Source organism: Pleurodeles waltl, chromosome 2_2 (assembly GCF_031143425.1).
Source record: "Pleurodeles waltl isolate 20211129_DDA chromosome 2_2, aPleWal1.hap1.20221129, whole genome shotgun sequence".
NCBI classification, from domain to species: domain Eukaryota; kingdom Metazoa; phylum Chordata; class Amphibia; order Caudata; family Salamandridae; genus Pleurodeles; species Pleurodeles waltl.
The window spans coordinates 783,276,702-783,294,376 of NC_090439.1; the positions used below are offsets into that span (position 1 = coordinate 783,276,702).

A 17,675-nucleotide genomic window follows, 5' to 3' on the forward strand; every position below is an offset into this window, starting at 1 on the left:
ATGATGTGTGGCTTCAATGAAATTTAAAAAAGCGCCAACCTTCCTATTAAGATTACATTTTTTATTTGCCTATTTATATTTGTTTGCAAATTAAGTAAAATGTGTTATTTGTGCATTTGCTTGATAAATTCTTGTTTCTGTATTTTTTGTGTATTGTTCTACGGTTCAAATCAGCAACAATGCTTAGGCTGGGGTCCTCAACTTCTAGTAAGGACTCAGTGGGGGTGGGGAGGGACCTTGGATTCCAATAATGATTCAGTGGGGGTCCCCGGGTTCCAGTAATGATCACCTGGGGGTGCACAGAAGCCAAAAGGTTGAAAACCACAGCCTTAGAACATTCTCGAATCTCTCACGGATACACAGCCAGAAGGTCAAACCAAACTCATACACCCTTAGGAGATGCAAGACTTCAACATAAGCAATTCAAATCCTAAATATCATCTCTAACTACTCAGAATCTCCAAATGCCCGTTCCGCTTTTAAAAATGCATGCACCACCCACAAACTTCCATTAACAAAGATGAATCCAATTACTACATCAGCAATATTCCAGATTATAGGAAAGCAATGTTCGATGAAGCAAGACACAGGATTACAACAGACTCCAAAAAGTATTATCGGCCAGCGTTTTTGTTTAGGGCTGATTCCATGAGGTCCCCTGGCATAAGAGCACTTTTAAAACTTACCTTAATATGAAGTCATAGAAGTAGTGACGTTCCATCAGCCCTCTCTCTACTTAAAACATCAACCAGTTCAAAACACTATGTCCAACAAAACTAACCTCAAATCCGCACTACAATCCTGCTTGCATGCCTTCAAATGCCTGGCCTTTGATGACCTAGCATCCCTCAAGGATGCCATATTCTTCAACTACAACTTCTTATCAAATCCCTCTCTTTCCATGTTCTTTCACCATCCCTGGAAATCTTCCGCACCAGATTTCCCCCTGGCACCTTCACATCTATATCCAGAGAGCATAAGTGCAACCCTATCATCCTTTTCCCAGTATTCTACAAGGTTTGGGGAAAAAACTGTGTTTTGACTCCTATACTATAATCGCAAACTCAGCCTCCTTAGGATTTCTTTGGGATTAGTCCTTACCCTTATTTCTTGAAGAAAACCAGACTACTTCTGACTTAAGATCATCCTTGTTCTCCAACAGGAACTATGTAAAACAGTGGTTTTGTGTTGGATTACACCAGCTCCTTGAATTTTGTCTTCCCTCTCTACCTGGCTTTGCATCTAAACACATTAATATTTCCACCAGCTTCAGAGCACTCATTACACTTGTGTTTGAGTAAGCATGTATTAGGGCAAATATAGTGTACACCTACTCGCACCAGGTGTTGTTCACAGTTCGAGGAAGACAAGTACATGCAAAGGTGTTTTCAAGTGGACTTTGGGGCCAAATTCAGAACTTAGTTTCTTATGGATTGTGGATGAGGCAGGTGCGGCTATGGCTAGAAAAGTGGAAGGGATCCAGATGCACCTTGCATGTATACATAGTAACAACTTATTTTGTGTAAAACTTACATCTTACTTCTGCAATTTCAACGCACTGGAAATAACATATATTACTATTGACTTATTTATGCTACTCAATATACTGACCCTGGGAGAATGGAAGGGTGAGTTACTCAGTGGCAAGAGTTCACAAAGCCATCCCACCTGTATAGGTATATGTATTGTGGGAAGCCAGCTACCGTGTAACGGAAAGCTTTCTTTTCTGTGATAACATTTTCTAATATGTACTTCCCATCCATGCACTTTAACACTATGGTGTAAAGGGTGAGAATAATAGTCATTTGCTCCTATCGCTCAATAGGAAAATTCATTATCATGATTAAATATAAAGTAGTCACTTAACAATCTTTCATTCCAGTGCTTGTGTACACCTCCACCACAAACTCCAGAGTGAGGGCACATATGACAAAACGTGGAAAACCGAAGCAAGCATGATGGTCGGCTTCACGTGTATGGTTAGACAGTGAGAACTTCAATAACATGGAAGCTCTTAAAGTTTAATGGATTGTTGTCCTGGACCATTTTACCATCTTTTTTTGGATTGCGAGGCAAGACAACTAGATTTGTCTGTTTTCCTAGAACCACCAGACATTGAGAACAAGTGTGAGTGCCCGTGACTAAATCTAAGTCTCCCTAACCTTCCCTTTGTTTTTTTAATATGATGGATCTGAAAGGTTAAAACGAAAATGAATTAAAAGAACAAGCAATTATAAATACTAATAACACTGAACACATGTGTATATGTATGTTGGTGGCATTTAAACTTCAAATAATTCTGCCACTGAAAATAAGCTAATACATACACAAGATCAGGGGTGGCTCCTCCAGAAGGGGGAGGAGCATCGCCCCCGCCGCGGCCAGCAGCAACCGCTGTGAATCCTTTCACAAAGAAGAGATAATAAACTGTGTTTATTATCCCTTCCTTAAACTGTGTTTATTATCCCTTCCTTGTCAAAGGGGCGAGGCATTGAGGGTGACGAGTAGAGGGAGTGCACTGTGCACTCCCCTCAGAGCGCTTGTGTGTTTGGCCGGCCATCTCGGGCCGGCCAAACACACGTACTGTAGGCTCTTTCCAGCCCGGCAACTGTGCTGACGGGCTGGAGGGAGCCTGCAGAGGCTACCACTCTGCCTGGGAGCTCCCAGCCAATACTGGCGCTGCTCAAAGCAGCATCAAGATTGGCTGCAGGGCAGGCTGGGAGCCTGTGCCTGAAGCGGAGCGAGGAACGGTGCAGCACGGGAGCAGAGGTAAGTATTTTTTTATTTTTTTTATGTTAATTATTATGCCCCCCGCGCGCCGCCCCACCCCTAGAAATCCCCACAAGCTGCAACACCGCAAGATGCAAGATGTGTGTAGAAAATGGGGCTGGTACCGGAAGTCCTCATCAGTCCCAATTTCCCCTGCATTTGCAGTAAAAATCAAACCATGCCTCTACATTATGACCATGAGGGTTTTCATAATCTGGTGTGGCTCACTAAATGAGGAAAGAGATTTAATTGTCTTGATTAACATTCTGAACCCATATTTGAAGTTTACACATGCTATCATTTTTTTTTTTTTTTTTTTTTTAATATTGTTATTTTCAACAATGTAAACACAGACACCACAGCTATTTAAACAACAGCCATCATCAACCTTGTCACAAGGAGGGAAGTTAAGTACAGGTGATGCAAAACGATACTACGCCCCTGTTGCACATTAGCATGCACAAAGCATAGGATCACAAGACAGTCCCAGAAATTTTCAACACGAGTCCACAATCGTGATAGAAACTGGGTCAGCCATCTTCACGGTCTTCTGACCCGACCGGTCTGTGGAGGAGGGTGAACACAAGCCCCCAGGGTCCATGAATGTGGCAAAGAGCCCCACCCACACCGCTAGGTCCTCCTCGACATCGCGACTATAGAGTTTAACACATACTGTTAGTAACCAGGAATTGGCATTTTCAGACATGAAGTTACTCCCCAACAAAGATTCTGCCTCAGACACATATCACAGACCATGGTATAGGAATAATATGTTAAGATTTGAGATTTCATCCCCGTCTCCTTCAAGAAAATGTACCCTTTCACCCATTTCCGAGTTTATGCAGGGATTTGCAGCAGAATGTCAAAGTATAAAACACAGGCTGAAATGTTGAGCAACAAACTGAAAGGAAAAAAAATATTCAACATCTATAACTAGTAAAATGAATGAAAGGACACAAAATAAGAATAAGTAATCTCCACTCAACATATTCAAAGCCTGACACCAACAGATCGGTAGGATTCACCACATTCAATACATATAACAACATCTCGAATACACTGTGGCGCACGCCCCTGTAGTTGGCCACTGTCCTCGCGGGTCATGCAGTGCTTGTCCTCTTACCACAAGTGCGAAAAAACGTACATAGGGGCCCGATTTCACATGGTTCTGAGGAGACATGATTTGCAATTCCTCCCATGTGATAAACATGGTCATATGTCCTTGTGTCCTGAGATACGTCGGGACGATGTTCAGGAGAGTAACACGGAAATGTGAACACAAGAGCACCAAGTGTAAGACAAATACGGCGAAAATGTCTAACCAATTACTCAGCGGTCAACACACCCGAATAATACACCATGGGTGGTTCTAATCTGATCCACCTCCCAAGAGAAAATATCCAAAATGATTCTTGAAAACGAGCAGAGATTGATCTATAGGCTCAGAACAGTGCCTCGGTGCCTTAAACAATGAGATTCCATGGAAGACACTGAACAAGGAGTAACCATTTAGTGTGCCCTTTGCCCATTATGGAATCTACCCACATGCTTAGACATCCAGAATTTGGGATTAACATAACATAACACTCATTTCTGCAATTTACATCATACATATGTCTGCCATTGAAAACTGAGCAGTTTTGGGCCAGGACAGATTCCAATTACCATCAACATCATCATCTGCAAACCAATGTGCACAGTAGGACGTACACGAGTACCTGCTTGCAAAATATAAAACTATTTCTTGACCTCTTTTATACATTATAGGGTGAAAACTAATACCCATTCCATGAACCTAATGATAAGAAAAAACAAAATCATAAAAAATATTTGATTCAAGTTTACTATAACTGATTTGCCGCAGTGACAGCATTTTGCTTCCTAGTTACTAATGGAAAACGCAAATAATAATAACCGATGGCAACACAAAAGCAATTTCTGCGACAAGGAAAAGAATGACATGTTGATGCCCATTATATCAGGCCTCTCTTTAAGAAAGGTACCGCAGCTCCATCATCATCAACACAAGTACTTCAAGGGCTAGAGAAAGCCTGCCTGCAGCATGTGGCCTATGTCTTCAGAGTCACTGCCAGGAAGATGGCAGGGGGCAGAGTTATCGAGATACCTAGAGGGGATGCCGTACCATCAAAGAGCAGCAATTCCTTTTTTTAAATATTTAAAATCTCCAAAGTTTGGCGTCCTACATCGAGTCCCAGAGCCACTAGTAATCTGGAATACGGTGTGGAACTTAATAGGGCTGGAAACATTGTACTGGCTATTATGACAGTGTATAAAAAAGTTGGTTCCAGATAGTGCTGCGACCTGTACAGCCAGTTAGATGATATTCAAGAAAGCACAGTGAAACATGTCTAACCTCTGAGCCGAACCCACGTAAACCCGAAATGCAGTTTGCATAGTCGGGCAGAAAAATGTAAGAACCACCTCACCACTGACAGAAATTTACCTTTCTTGAACATTTACTAGAAAATAAACATGTTATTGGAAACAAAAACGGTCAAAAGATTTTAGTGGATTCAGCGAGACTACTGAAAAACAACAATCCTTACTATGTGAAACAAGCATTGCTCATCCTTACAACTGTCAATGAGGATTTTCCACTGAATAAAGCAGTGTTCGTGTGTCGTTAAAAACATACAATGAAGATACAGAAAAGGTTGTTTAATCTAGTGACTGGGAAAGGACATGACTGTTTATTACATTTGCCAGAAATGTATGAAGTGGGCCCAGACCAGAGAACCCCATTAATACCTTTATAAATGAATCTGACATTAAATCGTGTTTATGCATACCCATATGGAGATATGTTTTACCCATATGGAGCCTGTTTTATTTCCCTAATGCCTTGTTTTACATAAGCGACAAAAAAAGACAGCCTTTACCAGAGCGCTGCAGAATCGGGGATCCGGGCGGCGTCAGGTTTTCACCAGGTGACAGGAAAAGATAATTTCGATTCACCCCGCTGTCGAAGTCAAAGGGCGAGTGGTAATCCTCCAAGTCCACTTCCCGGGCATCCATTGCGAAAACCCCCGAATACATGGCCCCGTCAGTGTGAACGCCTCAAGGTGCTACAGCCACCTAGGACAGCCGTGTACTCGCGGCCCTCTCTCTTGACCTCCGCACGCCCACCTTCATCCTACAGGGGGCGCTAACACCCCTGCGCAAACTTCGCAATGTTTTTATAGGAGGGCCTCCAAAAGTCCATAGCTCCGCTCGGCGCAACGCAACTCCGCTTAATAAATAACTTCCCCGCGACTGCCCCCTCCCGGGTGAGTGAATCTCCACAGAGAGAGTTAATTTCTGTAACTCATCAACAGGCCGTGGGGTCTCGTGGCAGCGCCGCTGCTCCAAGTGAGAAACAAGCAGGCTTTCATGAGAAGGGGCGCACCACTTAACCGCGTAGGCAGGCTCTCCTGCCAGGGCAGTGTGTCCTCAGCAGAGCGGCACCAAGAACGCGCCGTCATTACACACAACAATGTCAGCTGATCACAGCCGCTCCAGGATATCCTTAATCCTCTAGGATGCGGAGGGATTACGATGCACTAATACTCGCAGAGCCTGCCATCTGTACAGTTCCCATCCGAGGCACTTCACCTAGATTGCAGCAGAAATACTGACCCAACCCACGCAGCTTCGTAAGCCCACTCTGCCCTTGGGGCATCTTTACTCAAGCTGTATCTATTCATTTATGTAATTTATTTGCGGTTTTATATAGCGCGGGATTGGCCCACAGGAATTGGGGACCTTTCAAATAGAGCCGGAAGCACGTTCTCCTTAAAGAATATTATAAAACCAATTATTAGTACCAGAGAAACAAATGAACATTCGGTTCGTTAAAAATAATAACAATTGCAGAGTACCCAGTAAGTGGAAATAACACAGAACTGGCAAGAGTACGAAATACAAGCAGCGATGCCCACTTTAATCTGTTTCTCAAATAAGAGGATTTCCATTTCCCTTTTGAATGTGAACAGTCAAGGCAAGGTACGAAGGACTGGGGGGGTTCCAAAGCCTTGTTGCACTTCCAGAGAATGACCGTCTCATGCAGAGCTCTTGCTTGAGTGTGGGAGGCTTGACTAGGGGGAATTCACTGTTGCTTGATCCTCAGTGAGCTACAGAGAACAGTTTTCCAACCATGGAGGTGGGAGTGGTGTTGTGCAGGACTTTATGGTTAAAGCGTGTAGCCTTAAATTGGGCTCTAGCACTGACGGAGAGATGTTGCAGGGTATAAAGAGTGAGAGATGTGGTAGAATTTCTCGTGACCTACCAGCGGGCAGCTGCATGGAGCACTGTTGTTAGAGGAACTAGATGCGTTTTAGGCGGATCACAGAGAAATGAGTTTCAGTATTCCAGTCTGGAAAGAAACCGCGCCTGGACCACACGTTTTAAGTGTTTCTTAGGCCTGGAGCACCTGGTCCCCCAGAGCAGTCTTAATCGAAAGCATGTGCATTTGGCTTTGGAGGTCTAGGCGGTTGTCCAGGATAAAGTGTAATTCGCATTCTCCATTTTGGCCTGCTTGCAGTTCAGGGGAGAGGATTCTAGCCACTCTTGTATAGGGAAGTGTAATTTTTTTTTAGATACAAGTACAAATGCATTATTTGTCAGAATGGCTATTTTTGGTGAGATTAGTACAAATTCAAATTCTCTATCCAAGAGCTGCTGGAATCCTCCTGAACTGCAATCACGTACGTTACTGAAATACTGAGTTCTGTAAAAACAGCGTCATACAGCAGGCGCTCCAGTAATAAACCCAGCGCCGAGGCCCGCACAGCTCTTCACACAGCTAGTGTTCATTCAAGAGTGGTCCAGTCTATGCAGGGACGAGAAGAAGCCATCTGACTACTCTATCCTTTTATAGTGTGGCCACCTATTACTCCCTGGGCCCCCTAAATGGAACGAGGACCAAGACATGCAGTCTAATGCTTTGTTCCCATCAGAGTGATAGAAGGTGACGCACCATCTCTAAAAGGAGTGGCCAATGCAACTGTGGCCAGAGGGAGTGCACAAATGTTTGGCAGCCTAATCAAAGTGCGATTTTGCCTCAGTTTCCCGTACTAGTGGGGCCAAAACAGACCTCCCAGAATCGATAACGCAACAAATGTAATCCCACGGGACGTCTCACACTCATTAAGGGCCATAATGACCTAGACACGCAAGGAACTTAGTATAGTGAAGTGGAGAACTATAGATCACGGAACTACCTATCCACGGTCCCTGCAGATTTTCTAGAAGGCCCTTCTCAATACTAGGGGCACAAAAAACAGTGTGGGGCCTATGGGTCACTGAAGGAATTTAACAATCCCTCCCCAGAGAAACGACTATGTAGTCGGTCACAGAAAACTCCTATACCAGGATCTACCCACAGTTTCATATCACCAGGAGCAGGTGTTAGTACCCACGCATGGCTTAGTAATAGGAGGCAGAGACCCAGACATAGCCTTAATGGGCCTAAAGTGATGATCTCACATTCCTCTCCTCTAACAGCTCTTCATCATCTTCTTCTCAGGTCAGAGGCACCAGATTTAAAAAATGGTTAGGACACTCAGTCTGCCGCAAGAGGCCCACACCAAAAACTGGATGGGCGAGTTGCCAGCCTCACCCACTCTTGGTCTACCCTTAGTTTCCATTCCAGCTCTGGGAGAACACAAGTTCAAGTTTAAGTTTATTGACTCGGTTAATTAAAACCATCGCAATTCCAAAATGCATAATAATAATAAAGATACTTTGCCTACTCATTATGTTAATGGAAACCCAGAATAAAAACATAAAAGCTTATTTGAAACTAAAACATATCATGGTAAAGAGTGCTGCATAGATAAAATGTTCTCCACTCAATTCCAACCTTGGTCTAGAACTTAACTTTAGGACTTTCTTACTCCCTTACGAACACTGTAATAGTAAATGAGTGAAGCTGAGTGAGAATCCTAAGTAGTACCTAGGGCTGTTTCCTGGCTGGCATTAAACTTTCGCAGCTTTACTAATCATAAAATAATGGCCCTTGCACACTCGGCTTCAACTTTATTCACTAATTCTTTCTGAGCCTGTACGATGAATTTGGTCCCTCGACAGGAAAACGGGATTGAAAGTCCGCTAAGCCAGCTTATAATGGCTGGTCTGCATGAGCATATGTTCAGTGTCTTAAATATGTTTTTTAAATATAATATCCTGAGGCCTAGCAAAGCCGGGCACACACAAAAAATGTGTTCTAGTGACTCTTGTCTGCACCCACACAGTCGACAGGAATGTGTCAGATCCTGCTGTCTCCATGACGGGACCATATCCTTCGTTTCCATCAACCCAAAGCGGAAAAGCATGAACCAATGTTTCAGCGACTGGTTGAAGGTTGCTGCTAGGTATTCCTGTGCCTGTAAAGTTTTGTACGATGTTATTATAGTCCAGGCGTGCTGTCTGCTTGCCAGTTTTTGTTTATCAGAATTTAAAGATTTCTTCTTAGTGACAGCGTTTGCCTTCCGAAAAAACTCCTTTTTGTCCGGGTTCTGGTCCCAGGTTTCTAGCAAACCTAGTGCTTTAATACAGTTATTTAAGTGATGACCCCAGGTTCTTTTATCATTGTGTCGCTGTTGCTCCTCAATTTCCATCCAACATAGGTTGTTTAGAGTACCAGTCTCAGCTGCACGCAACCTCCAGCATAGTTTAATGATGGCACATCTACTCTGAAATTCATAGTTTTTCAGACCCGATTCTAAACGAACCTGAGCTGGAGATGCTGGTCGTGGTATCCGAAAAACTGTTTTGTAGGCCTTCGTCTGGACTTGATTGAAAAAAACTGCTTCCTTCCCCAGCATAATTTCGGCGCCATAAGTGATGGTGGGCATTAGCTGCGCTGCCATGACAGATAGCAGGTGGGAGTATGAAGGGCAGTTCAGTTTTTGTTTTAGAACTTTAAAACCATAGGTCAATGAGAGGGCTTTTGCTTGAGCAACAGCAAGCTGCAGCTTGAAAGTCAGGAGGCGGTCCATAGTGAATTCCAAGTACTTATATGTGGGTGCAACCTCCACCCGGGATCCGTTTATGAACCATGAAGCAGATTTAAACTTCCTGTCAACTAGGCAGACAACCTTAGTTTTACTCAAATTCAAGTCTAGGCCTTGCATTGTTATGTATGTGTAAAATGGATTGATGCTATGTTGTAGCCCAACAGGTGTTTGGCTGAGTAGAACTATGTTGTCTGTGTACTGTAGCCATGCAATTCCTTTCTTGGCCAATACTGGCGGGTGGCTATTTACGGGAGCTAGAGCCTCGGCTAGATCTGCAAGATATAAGTTAAACAGCGTGGGAGCCAATACACACCCTTGTTTGAGTCCTTTTGCTGTTAATATTCTGTTGGTGAGGTGGCTGCCCTCTCCAATTTTTACGTGCGCCCAAGTACCTGTGTACAAGTCCATCATTGCGCCAAGGAGGCTGCATGGTAAGCCCCACCCTTTAAATTTTTCCCATAGGTGGGTTCTTGGTAGGCAATCAAAAGCTGCCTTTAGATCAATAAAGCACGCTAGTAGCCTTTTTTTCTTAAGCCTGGCTTTGTTTCCCAGCAGGGCCAGGGTTGTCAGGTTGGTGGAAGCACCCATACCAGCTCTGAAACCTGTCTGGCATTGTGGAATTAACTGTCTGTCATGAATCCATTCTGCTAGTTGTTGCAGTAGGCAGGATGCGCAGAGTTTTGCTTCCACGTCTATCAATGCTATTAGCCTGTAGTTTGAAGGATTTGCGGGGTTACCTGGTTTGTATATAATGTGAATAATGCTGCCTTTCCATGCTTCTGGGAGACCCGTAGTGCCTTGGAGCTCGTTAAAAAGCAGCGCCAAATAATACGCACAGAATTAAGGGTCTCCTCTAAACAAGGCGTTTGGAATGCCGTTCTGATCAGCTGCCTCTTCCATTTTTAGTTTCTTAACAATGTTTGTCAGCACCTCTATGTCAATGGTCATTAGGGCATGCTTTCCTTCGTTTCCGTTTAGAGTTAAGTCTGTTTGCGTTGTCACTCTGAAGCCAAAATCAATCTTACTTGAGTCATTGGCTATCTGTGAGGCCTCCTCTTTCGCATGGTGCTCTGGGAGTGAGAACATTGTCTGTATGTGGGCTTCCCATGTGGCTGCATCGATACCTGCATTCGTGTGTCGATTTTGTCCCTTAGTTAGTCCGTATATTAGTTCCCAGAACTTTTTGTTATTTTTCTGTTTGTTGGACATGAGCAGCTTGGTCCACAGATCCTCGTGATAACTCTGTTTTGCCATCCAGTAGTTTTTCTTATATTTAGCTCTTAATTCAGAAAGCCTTGTGTCATCGAATTTCCTCCACCAGTGTATGTCCTTCAGGACTTTTTTTGATTCTCTAGAGACTTGATTATTCAAATTGCGCAATGTCCTGTTGAACCATGGCTTTTCTTCTTTGCGACTCTTGACTTTGTTTTTTGACTCTATGACCGCAATCGGAAGACGTTTTTTGATGGAAAATGTATTTATTAAAGAATCACACAAATGCTTCCAAGCGATCACTCGTTCTCCTTGGGGGTGGTCTTCTAGTGCCTGTACTCTTAGTGATTCTTTGAGCTCTTTAGTTGCGCCTGCACTGTCGTACACTACTTCCATTACTTTGTCGAGGCCCGGCCCCTTCCATTTCAGTTTTTTTGTATCATAAGTCACTGGGGCTGAAATTATGATATTAGCAGTGGGGAGCCGATTCCATTCATTCCGGATCTTAATAAGTTGTGGAAAGTGATCGCTCTCTGTGCGTTGCTGAATCCTATCTGCTGAAACCAGTGGCAATGCGGTTTCGTTTATTAATGTAAAGTCGGTGTTGGATTTTTTTGTGCCGCTTGAAAAGGTTACTTGCGCAGATGAGGCGTCCTCAGGGAGAGGCGTCAGGCAGCGCAATCCCAGGGTTTCAAATTTTATATATGTGCGTGTTCCGTTAGGGTGTTTTGTGCTGCCTTTTCTCAAATAAAGGTTGAAATCGCCAGATAAAATGAGGATTGCGTCCTTATCTTGTTTCTGCAGCATTTTTAGAATATTGGTCAATGTTTCCACTGTTTTGGATTTTGTTAGGGTGTACGTATACGTTGATCAATAGTAAAGTTCTGTTGTTGCCTGATGTTCCAATTTTATTGGTAGCAGCCAGTCAATTCCCAGGTCGATCTGTTTGATCACCCAGTTGATTTTTGAGGAGCAATACGTTGTGAGGCCCCCCTTGGGGTGTCCATGTTTTTTAGGTTGTTTTGCAGAGACGTCTATCCCAGAATAACACGAAATTTGTATCGGCTCCATGCACCATGTTTCCTGCAACATGATGATTTCAAACTGCTGAAGGAAACTCAGAGCCGCCCTGTCGGTAACCAGATTTTTTAAACCGTGAGTGTTCCAGGAGCAAATATGGATATATTCTGGGTTTTCGTCAGGACCATTTGTAATTGTTGTAATTTAAATTTTGCCTTCCAGCCTGTTTGTTGAGGGAGTACCAATGAAGATCTGTTGGTGCACGCCAGGATGGGACGTGCTTTGTTGCTTTAAAATTGTAATGTGGTCCCAACTGCTTAGGGAGGTTTCTAATCCCACGGGCCCATTTAAGATTGAGCCGCCCTTCTTTTGTTGCGGTACCAAAAGGTTAGGGTATCTGGGCGAATCTAGTTTTTGCAGGGCGATGCCCCATGCGCTAAACGGGTCTTGATGTGCTAGAATTTGATCAATAATGGCCGACGTGGCCCAGGATGTCAGCGTTGCCTCTTTATCTTTATTGTTTGGATGTGGAGTAAACTCCACGGTCATCAATTCTGTTGTTGAAATGTGAGCCAGGGGCAAAATCGCATTTATTAACTTTAGCATGGTGCGTCTATTTAGAATGTCAAATGCCCTTCGAGTTATAGCAGGGAATGAAAAGTAATTTATTTTCCTCTGGGGCTGTATTGCCCTGCGTTATCTGGTGTCCTGGGATTCTTTTTTGTGTCATGATGTTTGTTCAATCATCTGACCAAGGATGGTAACCATGATCTAATAGCTGTTTGTTGTTGCCTGCGGGTTGATTTATTACGGTCATGTTGTGTGAGGAGCTTGTGCATTAAGGGTTATGTTCCCAGGTTTTGCCAGTCTCCTGCCTGTCAGTAGACCGCTGAGTTCCCTGTTCTGGACACTGCCTGATGATAGTTCCATTTCCCTGGAATTCTCTTAAGGACGTCTCTCCTTGCAAAAGGCTGCTACCCTGCTTGTTGCTGGAACGGGGGGTTTTCGGAGACTGTTGCTGTGATGTTGATTGATTAACAAAAGTGCCTGGTTCGCCCGTGGAATTGTCCTCACTGGCTGGCCGTTCTGCCCTGAACTGTTTAGATTGGCAGATCTTGTTTCTATTTTCAGTGCTTTCTGATTCCTTGGACTGCGTGCCATTTGATTTAGCAAACGATTTCCATATACAGTTTTGCTGGACCCCCTTTGTTTTTTTCTGTGCCTTCCCTTTTCGTTTCTTTTCCCGTTTCGTAAGGGATGATCCCCCCACTATTGAAATGTTGGGAATTGAATCCTTCGATCCACCCTTGAGGGGTGCCATTTCTTGTGTGCTAAGGCATGATCTGCCCTCTATGTTGCTCTGAGACATTCACTGTTTGGATCAATGAATATCCTTGATATTATTGTTTCCTCATGGGATAACTTTGCGTTTTGTGGGTTATCCTTCTTCGTTTGGTTTTTGGGGGTCTTCTCGCCACAACTACTAAGATGCTCTTCAGTTCTAAGGGTCTGGATTTTTACCTCTTTCAAGATGTAATTTAGGATATCCAGGGATCTTTGTGAGTTATCGCCTGTGATGGAGCACTGACATGTCACCTGCTGAGTGTATGAGTGGGTTTGAGCCCTCTTTATCAGATCATTCAAAGATTGTAGCTTGTTGTCGATGCTCACAATGTGGATGGCCAGGATGTTGAGTAAATCTACCTGAGTGTCTTGCTTATCTGCTTGAAATTGGATGGCTGCTGATATTGCGTCCATTGTTGCTAGCAAGGCCTTCCATGAGTCTTCAGATGTTGATGGTTCTACATTTGCTTTAGCCCCCGTTGTGTGGTCTAGTGAGTCTTCAAGTTTCTCTAATTGCACTGGTTGCTCCATTGCCATGACAGCTGGGAATGTGTGCGTGTCGAATGTTGTTGTTGTAGTTGATGTATTACAAGATGGCAGATATTTTTGTGGTGAGCTTGTACTACAGGTAGATCTAATTTTTGTTTTGTTTTGTTGTTTGCAAACTGAGTGCCCTGAGGTGTGTCTGAGCAGGTATCTGAAAGGTCTATCAGCGGAAATTCCTCAATTATGATACAGTCTGTTGTTCTCTACTTGCGAGGGTTGTTTGGAAAAAGGAGTGCAGCACAGACTCTCACCCCAGTTGTTCCAGTTACTGAGGTTTAAAGTGAAAAAAGTATAATCTAGATAACATCTGTGAATTTCTGCGCTGATCGTTAAGCCGGTTTTATTTGGCTGGGGAATTGGTGTGTTGATTTTTCCCAGGTCCGCGCAGGTCCTTTCGATGTCCTGCGCGGTCTTCACGTCAGCTGCACATCTTGTCTCGGAGTCGTTGGCAGGAGCTATATCCATTAAGGCGCTGGTGGTATTTGATTCCTTCTTAGTGAGCAAGAAATCTGTGATCTTATATCCTGCTTTTTTTCCCTTGCTTGGAGATTTGCAGGGCGATTTCTTAGTTTGTGCCGGGTTTGGGGGTGCTTTCCTTTCGGTAGGTTCATTTTTTGGCTCGTGCTGACCTTCCCCTGGTGAGCATAGCCTTTGTCTCTTTGCTGCTTTTTTCCTTCCACGTGTTAATGTCATCTTTGCTGCCAACCCTGGGTTGACAGACAATATCTGAGTGCTTTCGACTGGCGATTGATTTTAGATTATGTGTGTGCTATCGTGCAAAAAAACCTCTCCTTCCCCACTTCAATCCAATCCTGGTTGCACGAATTTGCATGGCGAGAAAGAGAGCTGAGTGGAGTCAGGCAACTCCTAACTAGCGGGAAAGTCTGGGGGAGAAAGGGACCTCGGACAGCAGGTAGCTTGTGCGATTCTGCTCCTCGCTGGCAGCAGTTTGTGGATTTCTTGGGCTGCGCTTCGTGTCCCCCACAGAGGGATGCGGCGGAACCGGCAGATCCCCGCGGCCCTGCCCCTCTGTGATCCTGTCCCGCGATCGGTCCCCGGGTGCTGGAGGAAGAGGCAGGCTCGGCGGTCCACGCTCGGAGCACAATTCACGCAGAGGCACTGAGCGACACTGCCGACTCTCGCAGTGAGAAGGAGCCGCGTGCCTCAGGAAAGAAGCCCCAAACAGCCCAGCCTTTAGAATAGTCCCAGGCACCCCTGGCTGGGGTGGGAGCAGGTTCTAGCTCGCAGCGCAGGGCGGGGGCCAGTGGCGATCAGTTCCTTACCGGGAAGATGGGGTCTGCGCGGTGCCGGCATAAGAAAGGCGACTCCTCCTGCCCGGGGCCCCCGGCGAGTCTTGAAGTCCGTGGTGCCCAGCGATCGTGGGCTGCAGGTGTGGGTGCGTTGTGCCCTGACCGGGGGTGCCGCGGGTGTCGCCGCTCCGGAACGCGCAGACCTGGCTTCAGCACTCCGACCGGAAGACAGGCGGACCGGAAGTCGGGCAATCTCGCGGCAATCTCCTCAGTGTGTTCCTGTGGGAGAACACATTTAGGCATGGTCCCCCATGGGGGCTTACCTCTCTAGCTACCACATATCAGCACCCTTGGAGGCTTCCTATTCTGATTCACCATCCCAGAACCCTCCCATCCGTTTACCTGGCTAATCACACATATACCTATACAACTGGCATTCAGGTCCTGTCCATGAAGTTCATTAACGCAAACACTTGTTGCTAGAGGAAATTTACAGTTGTCATGTAATTTACAATGCTGCTTATAGCACTTCCACCGAAGGGGGCCAATAGTGGCATGCACAATGGTTACTTTCCCAGCAAATCGCAAACTCTCATTAGTAAGCTTGTCACTTCATTCATCAGAGCACACACTCTGGGCCGGTTTTACTGTTCTTTCATCGTGGGTGTAGTAAGTGTGGAGGATGTGAGGGATTTATCCCCATCCAGATTTTGGAGTGGTGGGGACGCAGAGGACAAGTGCTGGGGGATGCAGGGGACAAAAAATATCCCCTCCACACTTTCACTGGCTGCAGGGCCGTTGGAGCATTAAAACGTTACCTATGATGGCCCTGCTTTTGACCGGATAACGTGCCTTTTAGCCGGGTCAGATTTAGAAGGCAGGTATTCGCCAGTGTCCACGGACGACATCTTGAGGCCAGATGTAAGCCTTTTTTTTTTTTAGGTTTGTGGCTGGCTCCCCACATAGCACTAACTGATGGCCGCCATTGTCATTCTATATAGAATGACAATGGTCAGCCCGAGCAGCCAAAGCATGTGCTGCACCTCCTCCTATCCTGGCCTAAGGGCACAGCAGGTGGCCTCTGCTGCTTCTGAGTATCCGAGTTCACACCCCCTGGCAAAGGGAAGTGCTGGGGCTATAGAACGAGTTCTTTGATCCCCAGAGTGGGCACCTAACCCCACCTTCGTGGTGGCCAGGTGAGTTTTTTTTTTTTTGCAACCCACCTCAAATACAGAAATAAACAGAAAGGCAAACCTGTTCCTTACCTGTTTACTGAAGATTTGCCACTACATTGAAGTGCATTGCTAACAGATGCCCTGAGCAATGTGTCTGCTATGCCGTACAGCCTTTCAATTACTTTAGTTCAACAAGAGGCCCCCAAGGAAGCCTTTCAGATTTATCAAACAGATAAAATGTTTCATCATGCACTCCTTGTTTAGGGAAAAAGCACTTTCAAACCAAACAAGTGAAACAGAAAGTGTTATGGTCTTCAGTTTACTAGTTAGGAAATCACTCTAATTTAAGTGCTTTCTGCTCCAGTGTGTTGGTAGGGTCTGACTGGCAGTGCCAGAAGGGCAGGACTGACAGATCAATGTGTGGGTGTTTGGCTGTTTGTAGGCTAGTTTTATGGTCTGTGGGCTGTTTTTTACTGTTGATATTCCTGATATTACCATAAACATTGCTTGTGGCAAATGCATGTGCATGCAGTCTGCCATACCCAGGGAAGCTGGAATCAAGTGATTGTCTAATCACAGCATTTTCATATGATTATCGATTTGCTGCATTTGCCACATAATCCATCATCTGCTGCCTAATCTATCAATCAATCAATCAATCATAGTATTTATAAAGCGCGCTATGTACCCGTCAGGGTTTCGAGGCGCTGAGGGGGAGGGGGGGAGCGCTGCTGGTTTAGCGGTCGAAGAGCCAGGTCTTGAGGAGCCTTCTGAATGCGAGGAGGTCCTGGGTCTGGCGAAGAGATGTGGGGAGAGAGTTCCAGGTCTTGGCGGCGAGGAAGGAGAAGGATCTGCCGCCGGATGTCTTGCGCTGGATTCGGGGTACGATGGCGAGGGCGAGGTTGGCGGATCGGAGTTGACGTGTTGGAGTGTAGAAGTTGAGTCTGGTGTTGAGGTAGGAGGGTTGGGTGTTGTGAAGTGCCTTGTGAGCGTGGGTCAGGAGTTTGAAGGTGATCCTCTTGTCTACCAGGAGCCAGTGGAGTTCCTTTAGGTGAGGGGAGATGTGACTTCGGCGGGGTATGTTGAGGATCAGTCGGGCGGAGGCATTTTGGATACGTTGGAGGCGTTTGATGTCTTTGGTTGGGATGCCTGTGTAGAGTGCGTTGCCGTAGTCAAGTCTGCTGCTGACGAGGGCCTGGGTCACCGTCTTTCTGGTTTCTGTTGGAATCCACTTGAAGATTCTGCGGAGCATTCGAAGGGTGTTGAAACAGGAGGAGGAGACGGCGCTGACCTGTTTGGACATGGTGAGGGCGGAGTCCAGGATGAAGCCGAGGTTTCTTGCG

At 45.3% G+C, this 17,675-nt stretch overlaps 1 protein-coding gene across 3 annotated transcripts in view; it reads right to left on the reverse strand.

Moving 5' to 3' along the window:
- Nucleotides 1–17,675, reverse strand: part of TPD52 (tumor protein D52) — a 319,482-nt gene that overhangs the window by 130,916 nt on the left and 170,891 nt on the right. Inside the window, exon 1 of one of the 3 annotated variants that reach the window (XM_069220403.1) lies at nt 5,670–5,932. The exons of the other annotated variants lie outside the window; for them this stretch is intronic. Within the exon in view, the coding sequence (XP_069076504.1) occupies nt 5,670–5,826 (157 nt within the window). The 5' untranslated portion in view covers nt 5,827–5,932. Of the gene's footprint in view, nt 1–5,669; nt 5,933–17,675 lie in introns of those variants that run through there. 3 annotated transcript variants of the gene reach the window in all.